Source organism: Manis pentadactyla, chromosome 1 (assembly GCF_030020395.1).
Source record: "Manis pentadactyla isolate mManPen7 chromosome 1, mManPen7.hap1, whole genome shotgun sequence".
Classification (NCBI taxonomy): Eukaryota; Metazoa; Chordata; class Mammalia; order Pholidota; family Manidae; genus Manis; species Manis pentadactyla.
The window spans coordinates 195,765,758-195,789,168 of NC_080019.1; the positions used below are offsets into that span (position 1 = coordinate 195,765,758).

A 23,411-nucleotide genomic window follows, 5' to 3' on the forward strand; every position below is an offset into this window, starting at 1 on the left:
GGTCTCTTCTTATTACATGGGTATGTGTGAAAATAGATACGTGTCTGGAAGTAACAGATATGATTTTTCCATGACAAGCCCTTTTTAAAAATCAACTTTATTGGGGCAGTTTATTTACCGTTAATCCCCCCACCCCCGTTCTGATTTCCGGCTAGAGGTTTTAACAGGTGTGTTCAGCTGTGTGCCCACCACAGTCTGGCTATAGGACACTTCCCACACCTAGAAGTGCTCTCCTGCCCCTGTGCAGAGCCTCCCTGCACCCCTCGCCAGGCCACCCCTTACCCGCTTTCTGCAGTTATGGGTCCATTACCTGTGCTGGACCTTCACATAAATGGAATCATAGGTTACATGTTCTGCTCTGTCTTGCTTCTGTGCTCAGTGCAATGTCTTCCACGCGGCCACACAGGTCAGACACTGTCCCTCCACTGCTGAGCCGTGTTCCACGGTGTGGGAACGCCGCATGGTGTTTCTCCATCCATCTGTTGATGTGCCTTTGGGTTGTTTCCCATTTGAGGCCATTTTGAATAAAGCCGCTGTAGTTGGCATTTCTCTTCAGTCCACTTGTAGGAGTGGAGTCACTGGCTCTTTATGGTAGTTGTACGTCTAGCTTTATAAGAACCTGCTGGCTATTTCCCAGAACACTGTGGGGTCTTGGCTGGAGCCAGCCCCTACTTGGCATCCTCACCAGCACTCGCTGCCATCAGTCCGTCAGCCTGAGCCCTGCTGCTGGGTGGGGGATGCCACCCTGGTGTGGTTCCACCGGGCTTCTCCCTGAGGGCCAGCAGTGCAGAGCATCTTCTCCTGGGCTCGTGTTTCATCTTTAGTGGCCCGGCCTGTGGATCTTTCATCTTTTTTTTGAGGTGTGAGAGTCCCTGCTGTATTCTGAGATGAGTCCTTCACCAGATGCACACGTCAGGATTACGTGGTTTTCTTTTGGCTTGTGGCCTGCTTTTATATTTTCTTCCCTTGAAGAGTGGAAGGCTTACATTTTAATGCAGTTTAGTTTATCAGGGTTTTCCTCTGTTTCACATGCTCTGCTTCCCAAGAGCCCTGCTGTCCAGGGGCCACATGGTTTCCTGTCCCACTGCAGGAGCTCTGCAGGCTTGGCTTTACGAGTACGTCCCCGACCCATCTCACGTTAATTTTTGTGTGTGGTCCAGGGCATGCCCAATGTTCTTCCTTTTTTCCCCTTATATAACAACTTGTGTTTTAAATTGTTAAACCAGAAAAGGCAGAAACTAGGGCACAATACTTGTATGAGCCCCGGGGTGAGGTGGTGGCTCTGCAGTCAAGGGAAGGAGGACAGCGATGGCTTATGAGTCGTGACATGTGAGTGCTGGTGTAAAGGTGCTTGCCTCTCAGAGGCTCGTGTCCTCTTTACACTTAGGCACCCGTGGGGCTTGACTGGGAAGTGGGGGAGGTCAGAGTGGTGACCCAGGCCCAGAGGTCCTCTGGCCTAGCACTACCAGGAAGGGTGCTTTTATAGAGGTTGTGCGTGGGAGGATTTTGCAGCTGACCCCCTGTTCAGTAAGATCACTGAGGGCCTGGGGTTGGTGACAACCCCCTCTCTCTTGGGATCTATCAGACGGTGGGGGTGCTGACGTTAAGTGGCTTTGAGACTCACACTGGAGCTCCCACACATATGCTTCTCCCTGCAGCCTCTCGGAGCCAAGACCACTTTGGCCACGAGACCTGGGACCACCAGCTGAAGTTAGCAGTGGCGTGGAACCGCGTGGACATCGCCCGGAGTGAGATTTTCACTGATGAGCGGCAGTGGAAGGTAAGGCTCCTCGGGCTGACCTGTGGTGGGGCTTGTGGGACCTGCGAGTCATGCTGCAGGGCAAGGACGGGCCCTGGAGGGTGGCCCTGGCCAGATGCCCCTCCTTCCTTGAAGAAAGGCAACCCTCTCAAATTTGGAGATGGCAGGAGTGGCTGCCTCGTCGGGAATGGTGCCTGGCGCACCCACACTGCCCTCTCTCAGCCTTCAGATCTGCACCCTGTGATGACGGCTGCCCTCATCTCCAACAAGCCTGAGTTCGTGAAGCTCTTCCTGGAGAACGGGGTGCTGCTGAAGGAGTTCGCCACGTGGGACACCCTGCTCTACCTGTATGGGAACCTGGACCCCACCTGCCTGTTTCACAGCAAGCTGCAGAAGGTGCTGGCCGAGGAGCCTGCCCCCCACCACATGCAGATGCACCATGTGGCCCAGGTGCTGCGGGAGCTCCTCGGGGACTTCACACAGCCACTATACTGCGTGCCCCGCATGGGTGACCGGCTGCGGCCCTTGCTGCCAGTGCCTCCTATCAAGCTCAACGTGCGTGCTGGTAACGTGCCTCCTGCTCAGCTTGGCCTGTGTGCCGGGTCACTGCTATGCCATAACTCTCTTTAAAAAGTTAGCTCGACTTTTATTAGGCAAGAAATTGGCCGCCTGTCAGAGCTGCTTGGGCTGCCATTACAAAACAGCACAGACAGGGCCGTCAGACACAGAAATTTGCCTTCTCACAGCTCTGGAGGCTGGGCATCTGAGATCTGGGTGCTGGCAGGGCTGGTTCCTGGCGAGGCCTCTCCTCCTGACATGCAGATGGCCGCCTTGTGCGTCTCCTCGTGGCCTGCCCTCAGTGTGCACAAGAGACGGGGCAGGCTCTGGTGTCTCTCCCTCTTATTATAAGGACACGAGTCCTACTGGACCAGGCCCCACCCTAGGGCCTCATGTAACCCGAATCACCTCCTAAAGGACCCCTTTCCAAATATGGTCAAAAGGGAGCTTAAGTGGAATTGGGGGACATGGTTCAGTCCATTACTCTCCCTTTCTAAAAATGTCAAATGGTACGAAAGGTGATGCAGGGAGAGTGACCCCCCCTCCCCCGCCATGCCCTGTGCCCCATCCTGCATCCTGCTCACCTGGCATGAATATCGATGGGCAGTGCCCTGCCACATCGCGTGAGGAACCAGCATGTGGCCTCAGGAGAGGCTGTTTTCTATCCGCGCCCTCACGCGATGGGCCCCGTTCACTTGAATGTTAAGCATGAGGTGGTCTCTGCGTGTGTATTTATGGCAGGGGGCCCGTCTCCAGATTCAGTGAAGTTTTAAAATGAAGCCTCAGTGCTGAGTTTTGTCAGATGCCTTTTGAGAAGTTGAATTGCTCTTCTTTGACCTATGAATTTGGTGAATTGTTTTAATAGATTTCCTGATAGTGAAACATTTTTATTATTGTTTTGAGTCTGAACTTCATGGCACTGTCACGTGTTCAATATGGTGCTGGATTCCGTTGCCACTATTTTGTAGGTGTTTTCATCAGAATGTTCAAGGCCTTGTAGTTTTATTTTGGGGACTATCTTTGTCAGGTTCTGGTGTCAGTTTCATGTTAGCTTCATAAAAACCATTGGGAAGTCTTCTTTCTTTCTGTGCTAAGAACAGTTTATGAAGCTAGAGTTCATTGCTTTTCTTATAAGCTCAGCAGGCTCCCTGGGAGTCCACTGGGGCCTGGGGCCTTTTTGGGTAGGAGCTCTGATAACTTTCTCAGTTTCTTTCCTGATAATTTTTCTGTTTAGGTTTTCTGTCTGTTCTAAGATGAGATTTGTTTTTGTTTTTGTTTTCTGCTAGAAAATTATCCACTTACTTCAGTCCACTGTCCCATGCAAGCTGTGCCTGTTGCCTGAGAAAGACATGTTTGTGGCTTGGTTTTATGTCTTTACAAATCTGCTCTTCTTGATTCCAGTGTATTAATAAACCCAGTTGGAATGTGCTCAAGGTCTAAAGTAGAAGTGCAACCATGTCTGCAATCAAGAAAGATAAAATATTTTTTAAAAATATAAAGATGAGCCTTCAGGAAATTTCTAAAATCACTTCAAGAAACTGCAGTTTTGAGTGTGATGTGGGAAGTGTTCTCTCCCTCTTGGAATTGTTACGGATTGTCTGCGTGTGTGTTTACTGATCGGCCAGGAAGCTGGGTCATCACGTCTCTGTGCAGGCTGAGTGTGTCTGGGTCCAAGGTGCCCTCCTGCTCACATGTCCTCACCGGTTCAGCAGCTCTTCCTTGTGGGCCTTTGCAGAAGATGATGTGTAGGCTCCTTTGGGGAGCTCACAGCCATTTGTCTATTGTCAGACTCTGTGTTTGACTTTTGTGTCATAGAAAAAAGCTTTGATCCTGTCAGGTAAGACTTAGGAAGCTTGAGGTGCCTGGCATGTAACAAAGGTCTGCAGATGTTGGTAAAGAATTAGCTGGGTACCCCACCTTCTGGGTATTTCTACATGCCTCCAGAGTGATGGTTTTAGAAACTCCAGCATGCATGAGAATGATCTGCAGTATTGTTGAAAGTGCAGAATGTGTGGCTCGCCCTTTAGAGATGGTGGTTCTAGAAGGTGTGGGGCTCCCACACCTGCACCCCCAACAGACCCCTAAGGATTCTGATACTGGTGGGAGTGGAGGAGGGGCTCTGACTGTCTGGTGCCCCCCAGGTACAGGGAGCGAGCCTCCAGTCCCTCTACAAGCACTCCTCAGGCTGTGATGCCTTCACCATGGACCCAGTGCGCGATCTTCTCATTTGGGCCATTGTCCAGAACCGCCGGGAGCTGGCAGAAATCATCTGGGCTCAGGTAACCAGACCCGTTTCTTGGCACACGTGCAGTGGGGACCAGTGACAGGGCTCCAGCTGGGGAATGTGTCCGGAGAGCCCAGCGCCCGCAGCAGGTAGAGGAGTGCATGGCTGTGGAGGGAGGGCAGTGGGTGTCCTCACCGTAGAGAGGGCTCAGGGCGCTCAGTGCTGGAGAACAGAGAGCTTGGCTCTAGGCAGGAAAATAAGTTTTCGAGAGGCGTGCCACACAGGCCTCTGCAGTTCTGTAGAGGCCAACACTCAATGGGCATGCACGGCCGGGCAGAGCCACGCTCCACGGCCCCCACAGTCCTGCCGGTCCAGGGTGTGTGCTGTGGCCAGCCTGGTCAGTAGAGATTCTGCAGGGTAAGTTCAGAGTGACCGCACCTCTTCCCATTGACTGCTGGTGATCTCAATGGTCTATTACTCAGAAGGAGAGCAGGCCGGGGATGCCACTGCCCTGAGCCCCCCTGTGGGCTGTCTGGGACCATCAGCCCACCGACCCAGGTAGCTGCCTAGCCGCCGGGCCTGTGTGCAGCTTCGTGGTCTGTGATGGAGGGACTTGCCAGGTGGTTCCTTAAGGAGCAGTGCTGAGGGCCCAGGTCCCCCACACTCGGCTTCCTTCAGTCCAAGCTGACTCTCCTCTTAAAGGGAAAGTGAGGTTGTCTTTCTCAGGGCCTCTGCTTCCCAGCGTGGGCACTTCCAAACTGCTCCGGGAGCTGCCTCCAGCAGGGTGCGTGTGGCGGCTTCCCGCCTGCTCTGTGGTTCTGGGCTTGCCTTCTCCCTCGGTGCGTGGTGGGTTGTTGGCAGGGCCGGCCTAACTGTGGCCTCAGGTGTGCCCTGTGGGGTTCAGTGGTGGAAAGACATCCACCCCTTGTCCCAGGCTGGCTTTGGGAGCCTTCCTGGAGATTTTCTTAGGCCGTGACCCCAGTGCTACCAAGGCAGGATGCCCACAGCCTGGACGGGGACGTGCAAGGCCCTGGTCCTGTTTCTTCAGCTCAGTGTGCTCTTTGACCCTCAGCCCCACATCTGACCAGACGCCCAGAGGGCACTGGGGCTCATGCCTGCGGGGCCATGCCAGTGCCCTGTATCCAGCCTGTGTTCTGTGTGGGCAAGCAGGCCACTCCTGCTGGCCAGGGTAGGAGACCAGCCACCAGAAAGGGCTTATGTGTTGATTTGGGGTGACCCAGATGGTTTACACAGAGGGGACCACAAGTGATCACCAGTGGCCCGTGCTGCCCTGGGGTCCCTGCCTCCATCACCCCGGGCAGTGTGTCTGGGGCTCCCCAGGCCAGCCCCTCTGGGTCCTCACCGTGGCCCCCTGGTGCCCAGAGCCAGGACTGCATTACGGCCGCCCTGGCCTGCAGCAAGATCCTGAAGGAGCTGTCCAGGGAGGAGCAGGACACAGACAGCCTGGAGGACATGCTGGCGCTCACAGCCGCGTTCGAAAACAGAGCCGTCGGTGAGTCCTGCTGGGCGGCGGCCTGGCACCATGGCTCAGTCTTCATGTGTCCCCCTGGGGTCTTCGTCCTGGGTCCCAGCCACATGCCATCCAGTTCCACCCTGGGGACCTCGTCCCGGTCTCAGCCCGTCTGCCTGTCCAGGTGGTGCCCTTTGCCGGGGCTGCTCTCAGATCCTGTCCCAGGTGTCATGCTTGGGACCCTGCTGCTGTGACGTGGTCTTCCTTTTTGGCCCAGGGGTCTTTACCGAGTGTTACCGGAAGGATGAGGAGAGAGCCCAGAAGCTGCTTGTCCGTGTTTCGGAGGCCTGGGGGAAGACCACCTGCCTGCAGCTGGCCCTGGAGGCCAAGGACATGAAGTTTGTGTCTCACGGGGGCGTCCAGGTGACCTTCTGAGGGTCCCTCCCTCCCACACAGACCATGCATGAGGTCAGCTCTGGGGGACCCAGGGTGGCACGTGGCCCATAGGTCACTGGCCGCAGACCCCGCACACCCTCCTTCCTGCCACTTTGTGGATCAGGACACTGACATTAAGTGAGAGCAGTGCAAGTCACCACCACAGCCACTCCCCTCACGCAGAATGTCCCCACCTGGGGCCCCGGGAGGGGTACAGGGAAGGGGCCAAGTGTCCTCGTCAAGTTCCGAGGCCAGCGTGCTCCCAGTGTGGCTCCACACCCACAGCAGGCCTGGCCCTCAGGGCGATGGTGCTTCCCTGGGGCCCAGCTTCCCGCTGTCACCCATCCACAGAGCGTGGTCCTGTGCTGGGCTGTGCTGGGGCCTGGGGACACAGTGGGGGTCCTGTGCCCCAGACAGAGCTCAGAGGGGCTGGCGGTGAGCACCAGGGTCCTGAGCTTGTGGTGGGAAGGCAGCCCCTGGAGCCAGAGGCCAGCTCTGAGCCCTGTCCCTTGCACCGCACCTCTGGGAGAGCCCCGCCCACCTGGAGCCCCTCAGCCGCATGTTGCCACCCCGGGCTCAGGGGCTCAGAGGGCACTGTGCTGGAGAGAACGGGGTCACTTTGCATGGAGTGGACCTGTCACCCACACTCAGGGGTGAAAGCAGGAGCTGGGCTCAGGGTGGGTGGGGTGCCCACCATCCTGAAACTGGCCCACTGTCCACAGGCTTTCCTGACCAGGGTGTGGTGGGGCCAGCTCAGCATGGACAATGGGCTCTGGCAGGTGTTCCTGTGCATGCTGGTCTTCCCACTGCTCTACACCGGCCTCATCTCGTTCAGGTGCCAGCCTTGCTGCGGGGCTGAGGGCGGGGCCAGGGCCTCAGGCCTTCCTTCCCAGCACCCACCTGTCCCCCAGCACCCACCCTGCCCAGCACCCACCTGTCTCCCAGCACTCACATGTCCCCAGCACCCAACCTACCCAACACCCACCTATCCCCCAGCACCCACCCTGCCCAGCACCCACCTATCCCCCAGCACTCACATGTCCCCAGCACCCACCCTGCCCAGCACCCACCTGTCCCCCAGCACTCACATATCCCCAGCACCCACCCTGCCCAGCACCCACCTGTCCCCTGGCACCCACCCTGCCCATCACCCACCTGTCCCCTGGCACCCACACTGTCTGTAGTGCCCACTGGGGCCTGAGTATCTTGGTACAGCCCTGATGGAATGGGGGCGCCCCTGGTGGCCCCTGCACTAGCTGCGTGTGTGGGGTCAGTGAGCACAGGCACAGGCTGTGCTCTGGGCCTCCCTGCTGTGCCCGGTGGTGTGTGGCTGAGGCCCAGTGGGCTGTCCACCCATGTGCACCCTGCAGGGAGAGGAGGCTGCGGGCTGGCAGGGGCCTGGCCCGCATCCGCACCTTCTTCAGCGCGCCCGTGGTCGTCTTCCACCTGAACGTCCTGTCCTACTCCGCCTTCCTCTGCCTCTTTGCCTACGTGCTCATGGTGGACTTCCAGCCCACGCCCTCCGGTTGTGAGCGCCTCCTCTACCTCTGGCTCTTCTCCCTGGTGTGCGAGGAGTCACGGCAGGTGGGCCCCGCACTGGCCCCCTCCCTCAGCGCCCACCCCCGCGGCGGCCCTGCCCCTGGGCTCTCACTGCGACCGCACCGCTGCCAGCGCCCCTGGTGCTCTTGCAGCTCTTCTACAACCCTGACGGGTGCGGGCTGGTGAAGATGGCGCTCCGGTACTTCAGTGATTTCTGGAATAAGCTGGACATTGGTGCCATCTTGCTCTTCATAGTGGGACTTGTCTGCAGGTGAGAGGCCCCTGCAGCAGCCCGCCAGGCGGGCTCCGATGGTTCTGACCGCGTTTGTCATCTGTCCCATGGCCACCCACCTCCCTGGGACAGGTGGACAGAGGAGCCCCTCCTCGCCCAGATGGCAGCCGCCGTCCTGGCTGTGGCTCCCTCCGCCTCCTCCCATGTAGGCAGCATGTCTGCCATGCTCTCCACCAAGCAGGAAGGACCAGCCCCGGCTCCCTGGTCCCTGAGACTGGGCTGCCAGGCCCTTCTGGAGAACACCTTCCCGGCGGCTCTGCCTGCCGGGCTCACACCCAGCCTCCAGGCTTGGGGCCCGGGGGCTCCCAGAGCCCTTTGCTTCCAGGGGCCCTGTGTGGGCTGGGGCAGGTGAGCTGGCAGCTGGGGTCAGGTCCCAGGAGGCGCAAGGTGAGGGCTCCCTGGTTCTGCCCGGCACCAGGCTCACACCAACGCTGCTGTATCCCGGGCGCATTGTCCTGTCTCTGGATTTCATCATGTTCTGCCTCCGGCTGATGCACATTTTCACTATCAGTAAGACACTGGGGCCCAAGATAATCATCGTGAAGCGGATGGTAAGGGAGCGGGGAAACCCCTGCCAGGTGTGGGAGGGGGCACCAGGGCTTTGGCACACCCCCAGCTCCACGTCCTCGCTGTGCCTTCAGGCTCCTGATCCCCAGCGGGCCTCACTTGGGTCTTTGCCTGTGTGTTGCCTCTTCCAGGCAACATTCCCTGATTGACACGGCTCATTCCTGGTCCCTGTTACAGCCCTTGTCACTCCCCTCTATGGGTCACAGTCCCATTCAACCCCGTCTACACATCATGGGGGTGCTAGCAACCCGTTAGGGTATGGGGCAACCCCAGGGCTCCTGGGCTCCTAGCTCCATGTGTCCAGGCGTAGGTGTGAGCCGATTCCCCTCACCCAGAGCACCCAGGCTGGGCATGGGGCTGGGGCCACCTGTGGGCAGGGTGATGCTCCATGTGCATGGGCTGCAGCCAGATGCCACCCTGTCTCTGCAGATGAAGGACGTCTTCTTTTTCCTCTTCCTGTTGGCGGTGTGGGTGGTGTCTTTCGGGGTGGCCAAGCAGGCCATCCTCATCCACAACGAGAGCCGGGCGGAGTGGATCTTCCGGGGTGTCATCTACCACTCGTACCTCACCATCTTTGGGCAGATCCCGGCCTACATTGACGGTAGGATGCGCCCCCTGACAGCCGTAACAGGGCCCTGCGAGCTCCCAGCAGGTGGGTGGGGAGGGCAGCAGAGCCCGAGTTCTCCAGGGCAGGAAGGGACATGTGCCTGCTTCCTTCGCTGAGACTGCTGGGCTGGGTGTGGCTGGGGCATTGGCTGACACCCCTCCCCATCTCTGCCTCCTCTCCTTTCTCTTCCCCCACCCACACTCCATGAGAAGTAACTCCTTCCTTCTCTGGATGAGAGAACACTATGTGTACTGAGTTTTTTCTTTTTAACAGCTTCATTGAGAGAGAATTCACCTGCCACAAAGCCCGTGGCACACAGTGTGTCATTAGTGGTTTTAATGTGGCTCCAGAATCTAACTCTAGAACATTGGCATGAGCCCCAAAGTCACCTGCTCCCACAGGCAGTCACTCGCCAGCCCTGCCTTCAGCCATAGGCAACCTCCAATCAGCTTTCTGTCCCTCTAGAAGTTGCTTTTTTGGACTTTTTTATAAATTAGATAATGTAATACATAATCTTATGTGTCTTGCTTCTTTTTCTTAGCAAAATATTTTCAAGAGCCTACCACGTTGTAGCCTGTATCAGTGTTTAATTCCTTTTTGTGGCTAAATAATATTCCATGTATGAATGAACCACATCTTTTCATGAACAGGTGGACATTTCAGTTGTTTCTGCTTTTTGGCTACTACGAATCATGTTGCTCTGAGCAGTTATTTGTAAGTTTTAGTGTGGACGCATGCTTCATTTCTCTCAGATGGGTCTGTATCTGGGCAGCAAGTTGCTGGGTCAAATGGTAACTCTGTTTAACTTTTTGGGAAAAACTGCCAGACTGTTTTCCACAGTGGCTGCACCATCTCACATCCTCCAGCAACATCCGAGGGGCCCACCTTCTCCACATTGTCATCGGCACTTGTTACTGTCTTTTTTGATCCTAGCCATCCCAGGAGGTGTGGCATGCACCTGGCTGTGGTTTTGATTTGCACGTCCCTGGTGGCTGGTGATGCTGAGCATCATTTCATGTGCTTGCTGGACATTTGTTTATCTTCTTTGGAGAAATGTCTATGCCTATCCTTTGCCCATTTTTAAGTGGGTTGTACGTGTTTTTCTGAGTCGTAAGAGTTCTCTACCTGTGGGAACCGGTCCCTTGTCGCGTGTCTGATTCGCAGATGTTCTGTCGCTTTGTGGGCTGTCTTCACTGTCTTCCTGGTTGTCCTGGGAAGTGCCAACGTTTTTAATGGTGATGAAGTTCAGCTTATCAGTCTCTGTTACCATTTGTGCTTTTGGTGTCATTTCTGAGGACCTATTGCCTGACCCAAGGTCATGAAGATTTATGACTATGTTGTTACTCTAAATTTTTTTTGAGCTTTGTCTCTTTGGGCCCTTGATCTATTTAAATGAGTTTTGCATACAGTGTGAGGTAAGGGTCCTTCTGCTGCATGCAAATGCCTAGTTGTTCCAGCATCATTTGTAGAAAAGACTGTTCTTTCTCCATTGAATTGTCTTGGCACCTTTGTCAAAAATCAACTGGCCATTCATGGAAGGTTTATCTCTAGGGTCAGAAATTTATTCCATTGATCTGTGCATCCTACCCTTGTGCCAATACCACACTGCCTCCATCACTGTAGCTTTTAAGTAAGTTTTAAAATCAGAAAGTGTGAGTCCTTTGATGTTGTTCTTCTTTCTCAAGATAGTTTTGGCCTCTGGGTCCCTTGGGTTCACATGAATTTTTGGATCAGCTTATCCATTTCTCCAAAAAAGACACCTAGGATTTTGACTGTGAGCCTGGGATGTGTCCCATCTTGTTTAGATCTTTAATTTCAGTGATATTTTGTAGTTTTCAGTGCATAGTTGAACTTGTTTGGCTAAATTTATTCCTAAGTGTTTTCTTCATTTTCATGCTCTTGTAAATAGGGTTGTTTTATTAATTTCATTTTTGGATTGTTTATTGCTAGTATATATAAATACACTATATTTTGTATATTAGTCTCACATCCTGAAACCTTGCTAAAGGTCTTTGTTAGTTCTAATAGTTTTTTAGCTTTTAGTTCTTTGTTATTTTTACTATTTTTTTCTAATAGTTGTAATCGTTCTTGGGATTTACTGTATACAAGATCATGAATAGAGGTAATTTTACCTTTCCAGTGTGGATGCCGTTTATTTCTTTTTCTTGCCTAATTATCCTGGCTAGAACCTCTGGTGCAATGTTGAGTAGAAGGGCCGAGAATAAACATCTTTACCTTGTTCCTGATCTGAGGGGGAAAGCTTTCAGTCTTTCTCTATTAAGTATGATGTCAGCTGTGGGTTTTTTTGTAAATGTCCTTTATCAGTTGAAGAAGTTCCCTTCTGTTCCTGCTTTCTTGGGTGTTTTCACTGTGGAAGGGTGTCAGATTTTGTCCAATGCTTTTCCTGCATCTATTGAGGTGTTCAGATGGTTTTTGTTCCTCCTGCTGTTAATACGGTACATTGTATTACCTGATATTCAGATGTTAAGCCAGCTCTGCGTTCCTGGGACACATCCCACTTGGGCACAGTGTGTGATTCTTTGTCTGTGTTGCTGGTGTTCAGAGAAGGGCATTCGCATCTGGGTCACAGAGGGTCTGGGTCGGCAGTGTTCTTGTGACGTCTTTCTCTGGTTTGGTATCAGGGTGACACTGGCCTCCTAGAAGTATTCCCTCCTCTTTTATATTATGGAAAAGCTTGTGAAGGATTGGTTTTATTTCCTCTTTAAACATTTGGTAGAATTTACCAGTGAAGATACCTGGGCCTGAAATTTCCTTTGGGTGAAGTCTTAAAATTACTAACTCAATCCCTGTACTAGTTACAGGTCTGTTTATATGTCCTATTTCTTCTCAGTCAATTTTGTCAGCATGTGTCTTTTTAGGAATTTGTCCATTTTATAATTTTAGTAATTTGAGCCTTTTTTTCCTTGGTCAGTCTGGCTAAAAGGTTGTAATTCTGTTGATCTTTTCCCAGAACTGGGTTTTGGCTTTGTTTCTTTCATTCATTATTTTTGTGTTTTATTTCGTCTGTTTGCATTCCGATCTTCCCTGTTCCTCCCTTCTGCCTGCTTCAGGTTTAGTTTGCTTTTCTTTTTTTAGCTTACTGAAGTGGAAGGTCATGGTAGTGATGTGAGCTCTTTCTTCTTAATTCAGGTATTTATTGCTATTTTAGTGCATTTCTATCTTAGAAAATTAGTAACACTTTCAAAAAAATATGTTAGGTTGCACACTAGTGCATGTTCACTGTTTGAAAAGTATTACAATTCAAGGTAGGTCTAAACAAGAATGTCCATAGTCCCACCTCTCAGTTAACTGCTATTAACAATCTAGCCGGTCTCCTCAGAGGTCTTTAATGGGTAAGCTGCACGGGGGTGGACACTGCCCGCCAGTCGCCCCTCTGGTGTGGGCTGTCCTGGCTGCCCTCCCTGCCCACCCTCTGTGCTTTGCCTCTGAGGTGCTTCTTCTTTCTCACGCCTCCTTGGCTTTTGCCTTTTGAACGCTGCCCCAGGTGTGGGGCCCTCAGGCCTGGGACCTGTGCCCGGTGAGGAAGTGCCCCGGTGGGGATGCCTGGGCCCAGGATGCGGGTCTGCCTCCTGGGCTTCCTGTGGCAGCCACCCTTCCTGCCCACAGAGGGTGCTTTGCTGGGCTGGAGCTGACAGCTGGGGTCCCCCAGGTGTACAGCGTCCAGGCCTGTGGGGCTGTCCTTGCCCCAGGGGCCCCTTGACTCCGTGCCCCCCGTGGCAGGTGTGAACTTCAGCCCGGACCAGTGCAGCCCCAATGGCACAGACCCCTACAAGCCCAAGTGCCCCGAGAGCGACACCAGGGGGCTCGAGCCCGTGTTCCCCGAGTGGCTGACGGTCACCTTGCTCTGCCTCTACCTGCTCTTCACCAACATCCTGCTGCTCAACCTCCTCATCGCCATGTTCAAGTGAGTGCCATGTGGTGGGCTGCCCTGGCCGACAGCCCTGCCCTGTCTTCCCGCTATTGCCCAGTGGGAGCCCAGACCGGGGTACGGGTGCCCTGAGGCGCCTTGCTGACTGCAGGCTGGAGCGCTCGGCCTCTCTCCCCATCCCTGCTGTGTCAGCCCAGCAGCCCGGCTGCATGGAGGCACCGGGCTGGGGGCGCACCGCGTCTCTGTCCTCTGTCTCCTGGGTCAGTGGGGTGCAGTGTGGGCTCCAGCCGCATGCAGGGGACCCCCTCTCTGCAAATACACTTAGCTTTGCTCAGCCTCTGTCCCTAGGCTATTTCACAGATGTCCGTGCAGATGAGATGAGATGTTGAGGGTGAAAGCCTTCTGTGCAGGCCTCCCACTTTGCAGACAAGGGAGCAGGCTGGGGTGCAGAGTGACTAGTCAAGATCACCTCTAGATGCGGAGGAGCAGTGCCAGTGCTTACTAAATGCTGCTCTTGTGATGCAGGAGGGCAGGAGCAGGGGTCTGCACGGCCCAGTACTGGGCACCCCAGGGGAGGCTGCAGCCCCCCTGTGGCTCACAAGTCCCCTAGCCCCTCAGATCTGTCCCGGTCTCTGCAGAAGGGTCTGGGGTCCATGACCTGGTGAAAACCCTCTCCTGTCTGGGAAGGTGCTGTTTCTCTACCCCTTTACTCAGGGGCTGCCCAGGTTTCTGATTAACACGTGTCCTGAACACTGAGGAAGCCTGGCCATTTGGGGAACCACAATACAGAGGCCAAAGGGGCCAGTGGGCAGGGGCTCTGTCTCCTCTGCAAGGGAGCAGTGTGGCTGCATTTCCACGCTGCCGCCCCCCACTTGGGGGGGCCTCCCTCTGCCTGCACTTGGCTCTGCTGGGGTCCATCCACAAGCCGAGGCACGTGTGGAGAATAAACACATCGCAAGGTGGAGACATGGTCGCTTCACTCTGATTCACTGATAAATTCCTCTTAGAATTCAGCACCAGGGCATCGTCCACCTCCCCACAAAACACCCGCTAACGCAATTCATGACACCTGGACCCTGGGCGCTCTCTCCTCTCACCTCGGCCCACGGGGAGCCCAGGGCCTGAGGCTGGCTGGCCAGCTGCCTTCCTGCTTCAGGAGTCGCCCTCCCCGGCCGCACGTTGCTTTCCTGGGGCCATCGGCCAGGTGCTGCGGGCAGGGGGCTGGGCCTCTCCGCTCACCCTGCTTGTGCGTCCCGTGGGCTGTGTCTCATGTGACCGGCGCCCCTCACCTCCCTGCAGCTACACGTTCCAGCAGGTCCAGGAGCACACAGACCAGATCTGGAAGTTCCAGCGCCACGGCCTGATAGAGGAGTACCACGGCCGGCCCCCATTGCCGCCGCCCCTCATCCTCCTCAGCCACCTGCACCTCTTCATCAAGAGGGTCATCCTGAAGAGGCCTGCCGGCCAACACCAGCAGCTCAGTACGCCGCCCCCTTGGGGCATGGACGGCAGCCTGGGGGTGGGGGTGGGGGTGGGGGGTGGGCAACCCTGCAATCCTGGAAGCTCAGCAGGCCTCCGGCCTCCCTGCAGCCCCCTCATGCAGACCCCCACTCCCAGCGGGGCCCTCCTGTGGGCCGGGCCTCACGTGGCTGCCACACCCAGTGCTGGGGTCCCTCTGTCTGCTGTCCCGCAGAGAATAAGCTGGAGAAGAACGAGGAAGCAGCCCTGCTGTCCTGGGAGGCCTACCTGAAGGAGAACTTCCTGCAAGGCCAGCAGAGGCAGAGGGAGAAGCAGAAGGTCCAGGACCTCGGCAGCAGGTGGGCCTGGGCAGCCCTTGGGTGGGACCCCCGTGATTGGCCCACCTGGCCGCTGGGGCAGGGTGTCCTGCAGCTAGCCCACAGCCCCACTCTGCTCTCAGGGGAGGCTGGACCCTGCGGGTGATGCAGGGAGGAAAGGCCGCCTGTGCCGCCGGGCTGACCCCTGGCTTCCTTGAGAGGTGGGTGGGGGCTGGAGGCGGGCACATGGGCTACAGGGGGCCAACTCCCGGCCTGGAGGCCGAGTGCAGTGAGCCTGTGGGGGGCCAAGGTAGTGGCCAGAGCTCAGACATGCTCAGCACTGTGTTCTGCCCTCAGATGCCCCCTGTGTCTTCCCAGTGCATGAGGGCAGTGCTGGGGAAAGGCCCCCTGGCTCATTTCTGTCCATCCCACCCTCAGCCTGATGGGCTCTGTGCTGACTGCACCTTGGGGCACAGACGTGGCATGGCAGGGTCCTGCTGTCAGTGTGTGTCTCACTGTGGCCCACGGAGGCACGGGACACAGTGCCACATGGCTGTCCTGCAGGTCACGGAGAGGGCGTCCTGGGGCCTTGCGGGAACAGCCACGAGTGTGGGCTCCTGCCCATCAGGCTGAGCACACCCCTCCTTTGAGCGTGGTTGCCTTTCACCCTCTCAGCTCACTGTAGAATGGGGACGATCACATGGAGTTGTTTCTGGAACGCAGGCACGTGTAAGCCCCGCACGTCCTGTGCTGGGACATAGCAGCGCTGTGTCAGCCTTGGTTGTGAGGTGTGGCTTTTCTTCTCTGTTGCACATTAGTGATGACAGTGGTGTCCCTGGCCTGCTCACCCCTCCGTGGGTCAGTGAGGAATCCGAGGCCTGGGGGGCAGCACAATGCACCATGGCCCCAGAGCCTCGGGGCTGAGCGGAGCCCCCTCCACCCAGAGAGCTGGGCTGGGGTTTGCGTGGGACGGGGTGGGGTCTCTGATGGGCTCCGTCTGCAAACGGATGTGGCCCCTGCTGTCACAGTGGCTGCGCCACGGGGCCCGAATGTGCTCTGCCACCTCCTTCCCGGTGGCCATGCAGCATGCTGGTGGGTGTGGCCAGGGCAGGGGGCCAGGAGCGTGGCCTTGTGGATTAAGTGATACCTAGTGAGGCAAAAGTAAACTCCAGTCCCTCAAATAAATAATTCCTCCCTTTCCCAAGGTAGGTGCTCATAGTGGGTGCCAGGCCCAGCTCCACACCCATCAGTCATCAAAATGGCTGCTCGCCTAGTCAAGCCATGTTCTCGGCAGCTGGTGCCGTGGGAGGATGGCAGTATGGAAACCCTGGGCATAAACAGATGAGGGTCTGGCCAATGCTTGGCTGGAGAATTACTTACCTATAAACACAGCAGGCCACAGCTGGGTGAAATTCCCATGTTGCAGCAAAATAAGACAAAACCAAATGTCCCAAATGACAGCACTGCCACCCCCCTCCCCCTCCCCCTCACAGGGAACCCAGAGCCCAGAGGTGGCTCCACGTTCATGACCCAGGTTTTGGAGCTGGTGGCTAGCGGCCTGTCGGCAGATCCCAAGAAGATGCTCACGTGTGTGTGTGTGCCTCTTGCTTCCCTGCGTCTCTGGCCCAGGGTGCTCTGACGGGCTGTCCAGCTGTCTGAGCCTGGGCATCTTGCTGAGAGACCAGCCCCTCTGGGCACCAGGCAGGCCCATTCTATGCAGAAACATGCAGTGGAGAGCCTTCAGCTCGAGAAGAAGAGGTCTGACATGGAGCCTGATGGAGCCGGGCCCTGGACTCTGATAGTGTCGCCCCCTGCAGACTTGCACTGTTTCCTCCATCCCAGCCCCGAGGCTGGCCTGGCTGGGCTCAGCTGTGTGCTCTTGCAGGGTTGACACCATGGTGGACCTACTGGAAATGGAGCGTCTGAAGCTGTTGGGCACCTTGGAGCAGAGACTGGCCTCCCTGGAGGAGCAGGTGGGTTCAGGGCCGGGGCTTCTGTTTCTGGGCTGTGGATCCCAGTGTGTGGCATGGTGGCTCTGAGAAGGAGCATGCTGGGAAAATGGCCAAGGGAGGCAGGACATGGTGGCAAGCATTCCTGACGGAAGAAGCGCCTTCTTTGTCCTCCAGAATGTTCTGCTGGACTCTTTGCTACCTGGGCTCTGTCATGTGGCACTGCGAGGTGTCCGTCTCCTGGGCTGGGCCGGGGGAGCACCTCCACCCTCCCTCGGCCTGCATGCGGCTACATTCTGGTGGGTGCGGTCACAAGCCCCTGTGCCTGAACCCGGGTGGGGCTGTGTGAACTATGGAGGCCTCAGTGTCCCAGGGAGCATGGGGGGTGGAGGGGTGAGCACCATGGGGCGACCAAGATGTGCTTGAACATCTGCTGGGTGACCACGGGGCAGCAGGTAGCAGTGCTGGAACGTGGGGTCGAGGTCTTGGAGTTCTGCCCTGAGGGAGCTTGTTCTTCACAAGAGGCGGCCCAGGGGACGGTGGTCAGCAAGCAGTAGGTGACCAGCCTGCACCCCACCCTTCCCCCATCAGTGTCCATAGTGGTCCCCCAGTAGCTGGGCCACACCAGCTGGGCTCTGCGCCCTCAGCCTGAGATGGGCGGCTCTGAGCAGAGCAGCTTCTGGTCTGAGAGTCATCATCCCACAGGCCAGCTGGGCTCAGGTGCCTGAGAATTAGCTCATCCATTGGCCCATCCATCCATCCATCTACCCACCCATCCACCATCCATCCATCCATCCATCCATCTATCCATCCATCACCCATCCACCCACCCACCCACCTACCCATCCACCCACCCATCCATTCATCCACCCATCCATCCATCCACCTATCCATCCACCCATCCATCCACCACCCATCCACCCATTCACCCATCCACCACCCATCCACCCATCCATCCACCCACCCATCCACCCATCCATCCATCCACCCATCCATCCAGCCATTTATTAATTTCATGTTTCCTGCTCACCTGTTTGTGCCACCCTGGGGAATGCCAGGGTGAATAAGCATTGTCTCACCCTTGGGGGCCCCCACTCTGTGGGGCAGAGACATAAATGTCCACTGTCACAGTGTGACTCGGTAAGCATAGTGAGCAAGGCCCATGCAGGGCGTGGAGGTCAGTGAGGCCTCAGGCCTCCAGGATGAGGAGGGGTGGGCCAGGCAGAGATCAGGCCCCTAGGCATCTGTGCCCCTCCTGCTGGGTGGGGCAGGGAGCCCTGACTGGGAGCTGCTGCTTGCCGTCTGCCCGGGCCGTGCTCTCCCCTGTGGGTCCTGGCCTTGCTGACTCAGAAACGGGTGCAGCTGCTGCCAAGCTGACCCTGGTGAATCAGATGGCCTGCCATCCCCTGTACCGGGGCGCACTGGGCAAGTGTGTGAAGCTTGGTGGGTGGTTGTGCCACCTGCTGCCTGGAGCTCAGAGCTGCGGTACTGGGACTTCCTGTCAGTTCCATGGCTTGGCTGCGTCCAGTCCCTGCAGTCGGGGTGTCTCATCAGGGTGCTGCTAGTGCTCACAGATGACTGAGAGGTGCCAGCAGGGTCACAGCAGCAGGATGAGCCGCCTGGCAGTCCGGGAGCATGTGGGCTGCGGGGTGGGTGCTGTGGAGGGGCAGGCATCAAACAAAGCTTGTTCGGGACACGCCTTCCAGGTGGCCCAGACAACCGGCGCATTACACTGGATCATGAAGACCCTGAGAGACGGCAGCCTTGGCTCGGAGGAGGGCATCCCCACCCTGGGTGAGTGGGGGCCATGCCAGCCGCTGGGCCCTACCAGCCTGTGTCCTTTGAGTCTGGGGATCTGAAGAAGGAGAGGCAGTAGTCGGGAGCTCTTGGTGGTCCTGGAGGAAGGATGGGCTGCACCTTGGGGACCCCGTTCCTTCCACTTCCGGGGCAGGTGCCCAGTGCGGCCAAGCTCCCAACTTGACCAGGCTGGGGATTTGCAGGGGAGGCCTGGCTCATGCCCCTGTCCTCCTGGGCATGATGTGACAAACTGGGGGCAGCTCCAGGACATGCCAGGGACCCGGGCACACCAGCTGGGTGGCAGAAGCAAAATTTTGTTCCCAAGTTTGCAGCCAACCACAAAATGGGCATGAGTAGCCTCCTGGGGTGCAGCTGACCCCAAAGCAGCAGATGGACCCTCTTCGACTGACAGGCTACTGGGAGGGCCTTGCATCCAGCTAATGGCCAAGCTCTGCCAGTAGCTGCCAGGAGGCCTGTGCCAGCTGAGGTCACCACGTCCTCCCAGGGCTGCAGTGTGGGGGCCCCAGGGAGGGAGTCAGGGCTGGTGTCCGCTTGGGCTTAGGTTGGTGAGGCAGCCCCACTGTGGGGAAGGACCGTAGAGGATGCCCCTGCCTGTGCGCCAGGCGCCTGAGCCCCTGCTCTGCCCTTGACTCCGTGTGGCTGTCCCCAGCAACCCAGAAAGCCTCAGAGGGGCAGGACCCTGCGCTGGACAGCAGGCAGAAGGCTGAGGACCCGGGTGACCCCCACCACGTGCATGCCCGGCACCTCTTGTACCCCAACGCCCCGGTCACACGTTTCCCGGTGCCCAACGAGAAGGTGCCCTGGGAGGTCAGTGCTTGTCCAAGCCAGGATGCCCACCTGGCCGGAGGTGCCTGCCTTTCCAGGGGAGCTCCTGTGCCTGAGAACCTTCCCATACTGCCCAGCCCGGGGTGGATTAGCATGCGGCAGCCTCACAGGGCTGTGCTGGAAGGAGAGGGAGCTGAGGCGCGTAGGGCCGCATAGCTGGTGGCAGGGGGTGGGCTTCTAGCCCAGGCGACTGGTGGGCCTCTGACCCACACAGACAGCTGGCTGCCCTCTTTCCTGAGTGCCAGGTGAGTGCCAGGAGACAGGGGGAGAGGGAGGGCAGAGGGCAGGGCACCTGGGTACCCTCCTCCTGGGCGCAGGCTCCCTGGCCTCTTGGGAGCATTCAGGGTGTGGGTCCCACTGCCTTCTCCCGTCTCCGCCGGGTGCAGCCCTTCACCTCCGGGTCCAGCTGAGCCCCGCCCCGTCCTGGGGAGCCTCCCCTGACCACCTTCCCTCCTCCAGCCCCTGGGTGGGGTCCCAGCTCAGAGACACCAGGGGCGCTCTGGGGAGGGGGAGCTGCCCGTGCTCCTGGGGCCTGGGGCCCAGTCTAAGGGGGACCCACCATTCTGTGCAGACGGAGTTCCTCATCTATGAGCCTCTCTTCTACTCGGCTGAGTGGACAGACAAGGGCCCGGCGGACCCCATGGGGGGGTAAGTGGTACCAGCTGGCCCTCAGTGGCCTTGCCTCGGACCAGGCAGGAGGGCTGTGTGGTGGCCGTGGAGGCCCTCTCCGGGGGCCTGCCTGTGCCTGGATGGGTGCCACCCTCCTGGAGAGCTGCAGACATGCTGGAAGGTGCGAGGCTGGGGTGCCCGTGGCCAGGGGTCTTGGTGCTCTGGGCACCTCCAGTCTGGGGCCTGTCCAGCTGCAGCCGTGCCCACTTCTCCACGGGACAGACGGAGGTCTCTGCTTGCCTGCAGCGCCCTGGAACCTCTGTCTGGGATCAGCTTCAACGCCATGGACGGGCCCGTTGATCGCCGGAGCTTCCACGGGGCCTACATGGTGCGGGACGGGCTCCCTCTGTGAGTGTGGCCCCACCGTCGCCTGCCGCGGCCCCCTCACGGGTGCCCTTGGACATGGGTCTGGGCTCGGTTTCCTCTCTTGCAAATGAGGCGCTTGTCAGATAAAAGCAAACACAATCGGGAAGAAAAGAGGTGGGAGTGAACAACCATTCCTCAGCCCCGTGGGCCAGGCTCTGCAGCCGCCCAGCCACACTTCGCGGCACCTCGCGCGTCCCCTGACCCTGGGACTGCCGATCCTCCACCTGAAATGGGGGCGACCCGGCCGGCTGACCTCCCACATGGGGGACAATGAGCAGGAGTCCCAGGCAGAGCTCTGCCAGTGGGGGCAGTAAAGGCCCCACGGGGTTGGTGACCCATCCCTGTGCCCCTGCTCTGTGGGGGGCAGCACAATGCCTGGTGCTTACATTTAGGGTCGGTGACGTGTACAGGTATCGGGGGCCCCTTCCTGCTCTGGTCTAGGCCAGTAGCCTGGGCTCTGGGAACCCAGGGCCGGGACGGGCAGGGTGGGCACATTCCTCCTGTGGTGCCCCCACCACACTGAGCAGACCCCTGTGGCTGCAGGAACCCAATGGGCCGCACAGGACTTCGTGGGCGTGGGCACCTCTGCTGCTTCGGCCCCAACCACACGCTGCAGCCTGTGGTCACCCGGTGAGCACCTGTGAGGACACCGTCACCCGCATGCCCTGTGAAGGACTCATCTGGGCCCTGCCTGTGGTCCCAGCTGAGAAGGCAGCTCACACTTAGCATGGTGGCTGCCTCAAGGTGGGGCCTAGATAAACATGGGGCACCTGAAACAAAGGGTAGGAATGTCCGTGCCTCCCGGAAAGCTCAGGCCGCCCCCCCCCACCCTGGAGGCTGCCCTTGCTTCCCTGTGGGTCCCCCTCCCTTAGGATGCCCCCGAGGAGGGACGAGGCCACAGTCAGGCCCACTACTGCACACAAAATGACGGTACATAGAACCCCAGAGTGGTAGACCTCGGACACTGAGGCCCAGGCACGTGCTGCGTTAAGGCCTTCTGAGGAATGGTGCTCTCCAGAAGGTGGTCAGGGAGTGGGCAGGACACCACTGGGGACAGTCTCAGTTCTGCCCTCCAGCAGGTCTTAGGAGGGGAGAGGGTCTGCCCGGGATGGCAGGGGAGGGCAAGGGAGGGCCTCCTGTGACCTGCCCTTGGTGCAGGGGGAGGTGCACCGACACAGGAGCCTCAGCCAGGTGTGAGCCAGGTCCCTTTGCAGCTGGAGGCGGAACCAGGATGGAGCCATCTGCAGGAAAAAAGTAAAGAAAATGCTGGAAGTGTTGGTGGTGAAGCATGCCCTGTCAGAGCACTGGGCCTTGCCAGGGGTAAGCGTCAGTTGGCCACGTGTCTGTTCAGCCGTTCCACCACGTCCTCCTGAGGTCACGGCTCTGGGCAGCCCTGTGCCTTGTCCCTGGTTCTGAGTGACAAAGGCTGGTGCTTGGCATGTGGGGAGGGACCCCTCTCCTCCATCCACGTTTTGCAGTTGCGAAAACAGGTTTGGAGGCACCTGGTAAATGTGTCCCGGGCACCAGGGTTACAGCCGGGCCACCTCAGAGGCCAGACCAGGTCTCCCACCCGAGCTCGCAGGGTCTGGGGCAGACGCGGCTCCTCACACAGGGGTCTCCGGCGCACCTGCCCTTCGCTGTGTGGCGCTGAGCTGAGCCCTAATGACTGGACAAGGTCGGCCAGGGGATAGGCAGTGGGTGCACGGCCCCTCAGAGGCGGCAGCTGCAGGCCTGAGGCTGTATCCCCCCAGGAGCCTTGCGGGAATGGGCGGGAAGGCCCAGGGATTCCTGTCCATGTGGGCTGAGCCCACCAGTCTGCCACAGCCTCCACGGCCCCCTCCTTCCCTGGGGTCAGAATAGGCTGGTCCTGCGGGAGGGCTGTCCCCTGTCAGGCCCCAGGATGGTGCTTAACATTGGGAATGTGGCTCTGGTGGGCCTGTCCCTGGGGAGTCCGTGATTTATCCCAGTCCAGCAAGAAGCTGCCGGGTTTCTCAGACACCCACCCCATGGCCCAGCAGCTGCTCTGTGTGAGGCAGAGGTGCCCTGAGGGGTTCCAGCCCCAGGGGGTTCCAGGGCTCTGGGTGGCTCTGGCTCTGCAGCCGCGACCCCCGTGGTCCACAACCAAGGGAATGCCTCTCTGAGCCGGGGGTTGGCTCCCCCCTTGGGTTCTCCACACAGTAGACCCAGCCTCCCTCTAGGGCACCTGGCCTCTTCCGCAGGACACCGGCACAGCTCTGGCTGGTTCTTGCTGACAGCCTCTTCCCAGCAGCACCCCTATAGCTCCGAGCTGGGCCCTCGGGCACCTGACAGGCGTGCCTGGGTCCCCACGCTGGGGCTGGAGAGGGACAGCGCGTCTTGAGAGCCGAGACAGGAGGGACTTTAACTGGGTCACCCTGATGGGGGCAGTGGGGGGAATGCAGGCAAATGAGTGTCCATGGGGGCAGGGGGCTGGGAGTGGCCGGGAGTGGCCAGGAGCCAGCATGCAGGAGTAGAGGGGAGAGATGGGGTCTGAGGATGCGGAAAAACACTAACACATGGCCTCCAACGGGAAGCCAGGATGGCGAGGCCGGGTCACTGCTACCCAATCTGGAAGCCTTTGGTGACGTGGATAGTGGGCTCTGGGCAGTGTCATCTGGCCCTGAGACAGCCAGGCTGCCATATGCTTGTC

The 23,411-nt window shown here is 58.0% G+C and overlaps 1 protein-coding gene and 1 non-coding gene across 18 annotated transcripts in view; both read left to right on the forward strand.

The window, feature by feature from the left end:
- Positions 1–23,411, forward strand: part of TRPM2 (transient receptor potential cation channel subfamily M member 2) — a 54,809-nt gene that overhangs the window by 28,376 nt on the left and 3,022 nt on the right. For 9 of the 17 annotated variants that reach the window (XM_036912037.2, XM_036912032.2, XM_036912033.2 and 6 more), the window contains 20 exons: positions 1,659–1,780; positions 1,982–2,314; positions 4,459–4,596; positions 5,925–6,054; positions 6,290–6,435; positions 7,170–7,282; positions 7,818–8,031; positions 8,139–8,257; positions 8,697–8,829; positions 9,275–9,446; positions 13,194–13,377; positions 14,641–14,822; positions 15,035–15,158; positions 17,002–17,089; positions 18,772–18,859; positions 19,533–19,690; positions 20,280–20,356; positions 20,624–20,725; positions 21,287–21,373; positions 21,958–22,063. In XM_036912037.2, coding sequence (XP_036767932.2) covers positions 1,659–1,780; positions 1,982–2,314; positions 4,459–4,596; positions 5,925–6,054; positions 6,290–6,435; positions 7,170–7,282; positions 7,818–8,031; positions 8,139–8,257; positions 8,697–8,829; positions 9,275–9,446; positions 13,194–13,377; positions 14,641–14,822; positions 15,035–15,158; positions 17,002–17,089; positions 18,772–18,859; positions 19,533–19,690; positions 20,280–20,356; positions 20,624–20,725; positions 21,287–21,373; positions 21,958–22,063 — 2,816 coding nt within the window. Of the gene's footprint in view, positions 1–1,658; positions 1,781–1,981; positions 2,315–4,458; positions 4,597–5,924; positions 6,055–6,289; positions 6,436–7,169; positions 7,283–7,817; positions 8,032–8,118; positions 8,258–8,696; positions 8,830–9,274; positions 9,447–13,193; positions 13,378–14,640; positions 14,823–15,034; positions 15,159–17,001; positions 17,090–18,771; positions 18,860–19,532; positions 19,691–20,279; positions 20,726–21,286; positions 21,374–21,901; positions 22,064–23,411 lie in introns of those variants that run through there. The other 8 variants (XR_005030191.2, XR_005030190.2, XM_036912036.2 and 5 more) reach the window with 8 other exon arrangements.
- Positions 22,017–22,070, forward strand: LOC118925843 (Z6 small nucleolar RNA). The gene has a single exon (XR_005030197.1). It is a non-coding gene; the product is annotated as a Z6 small nucleolar RNA (small nucleolar RNA).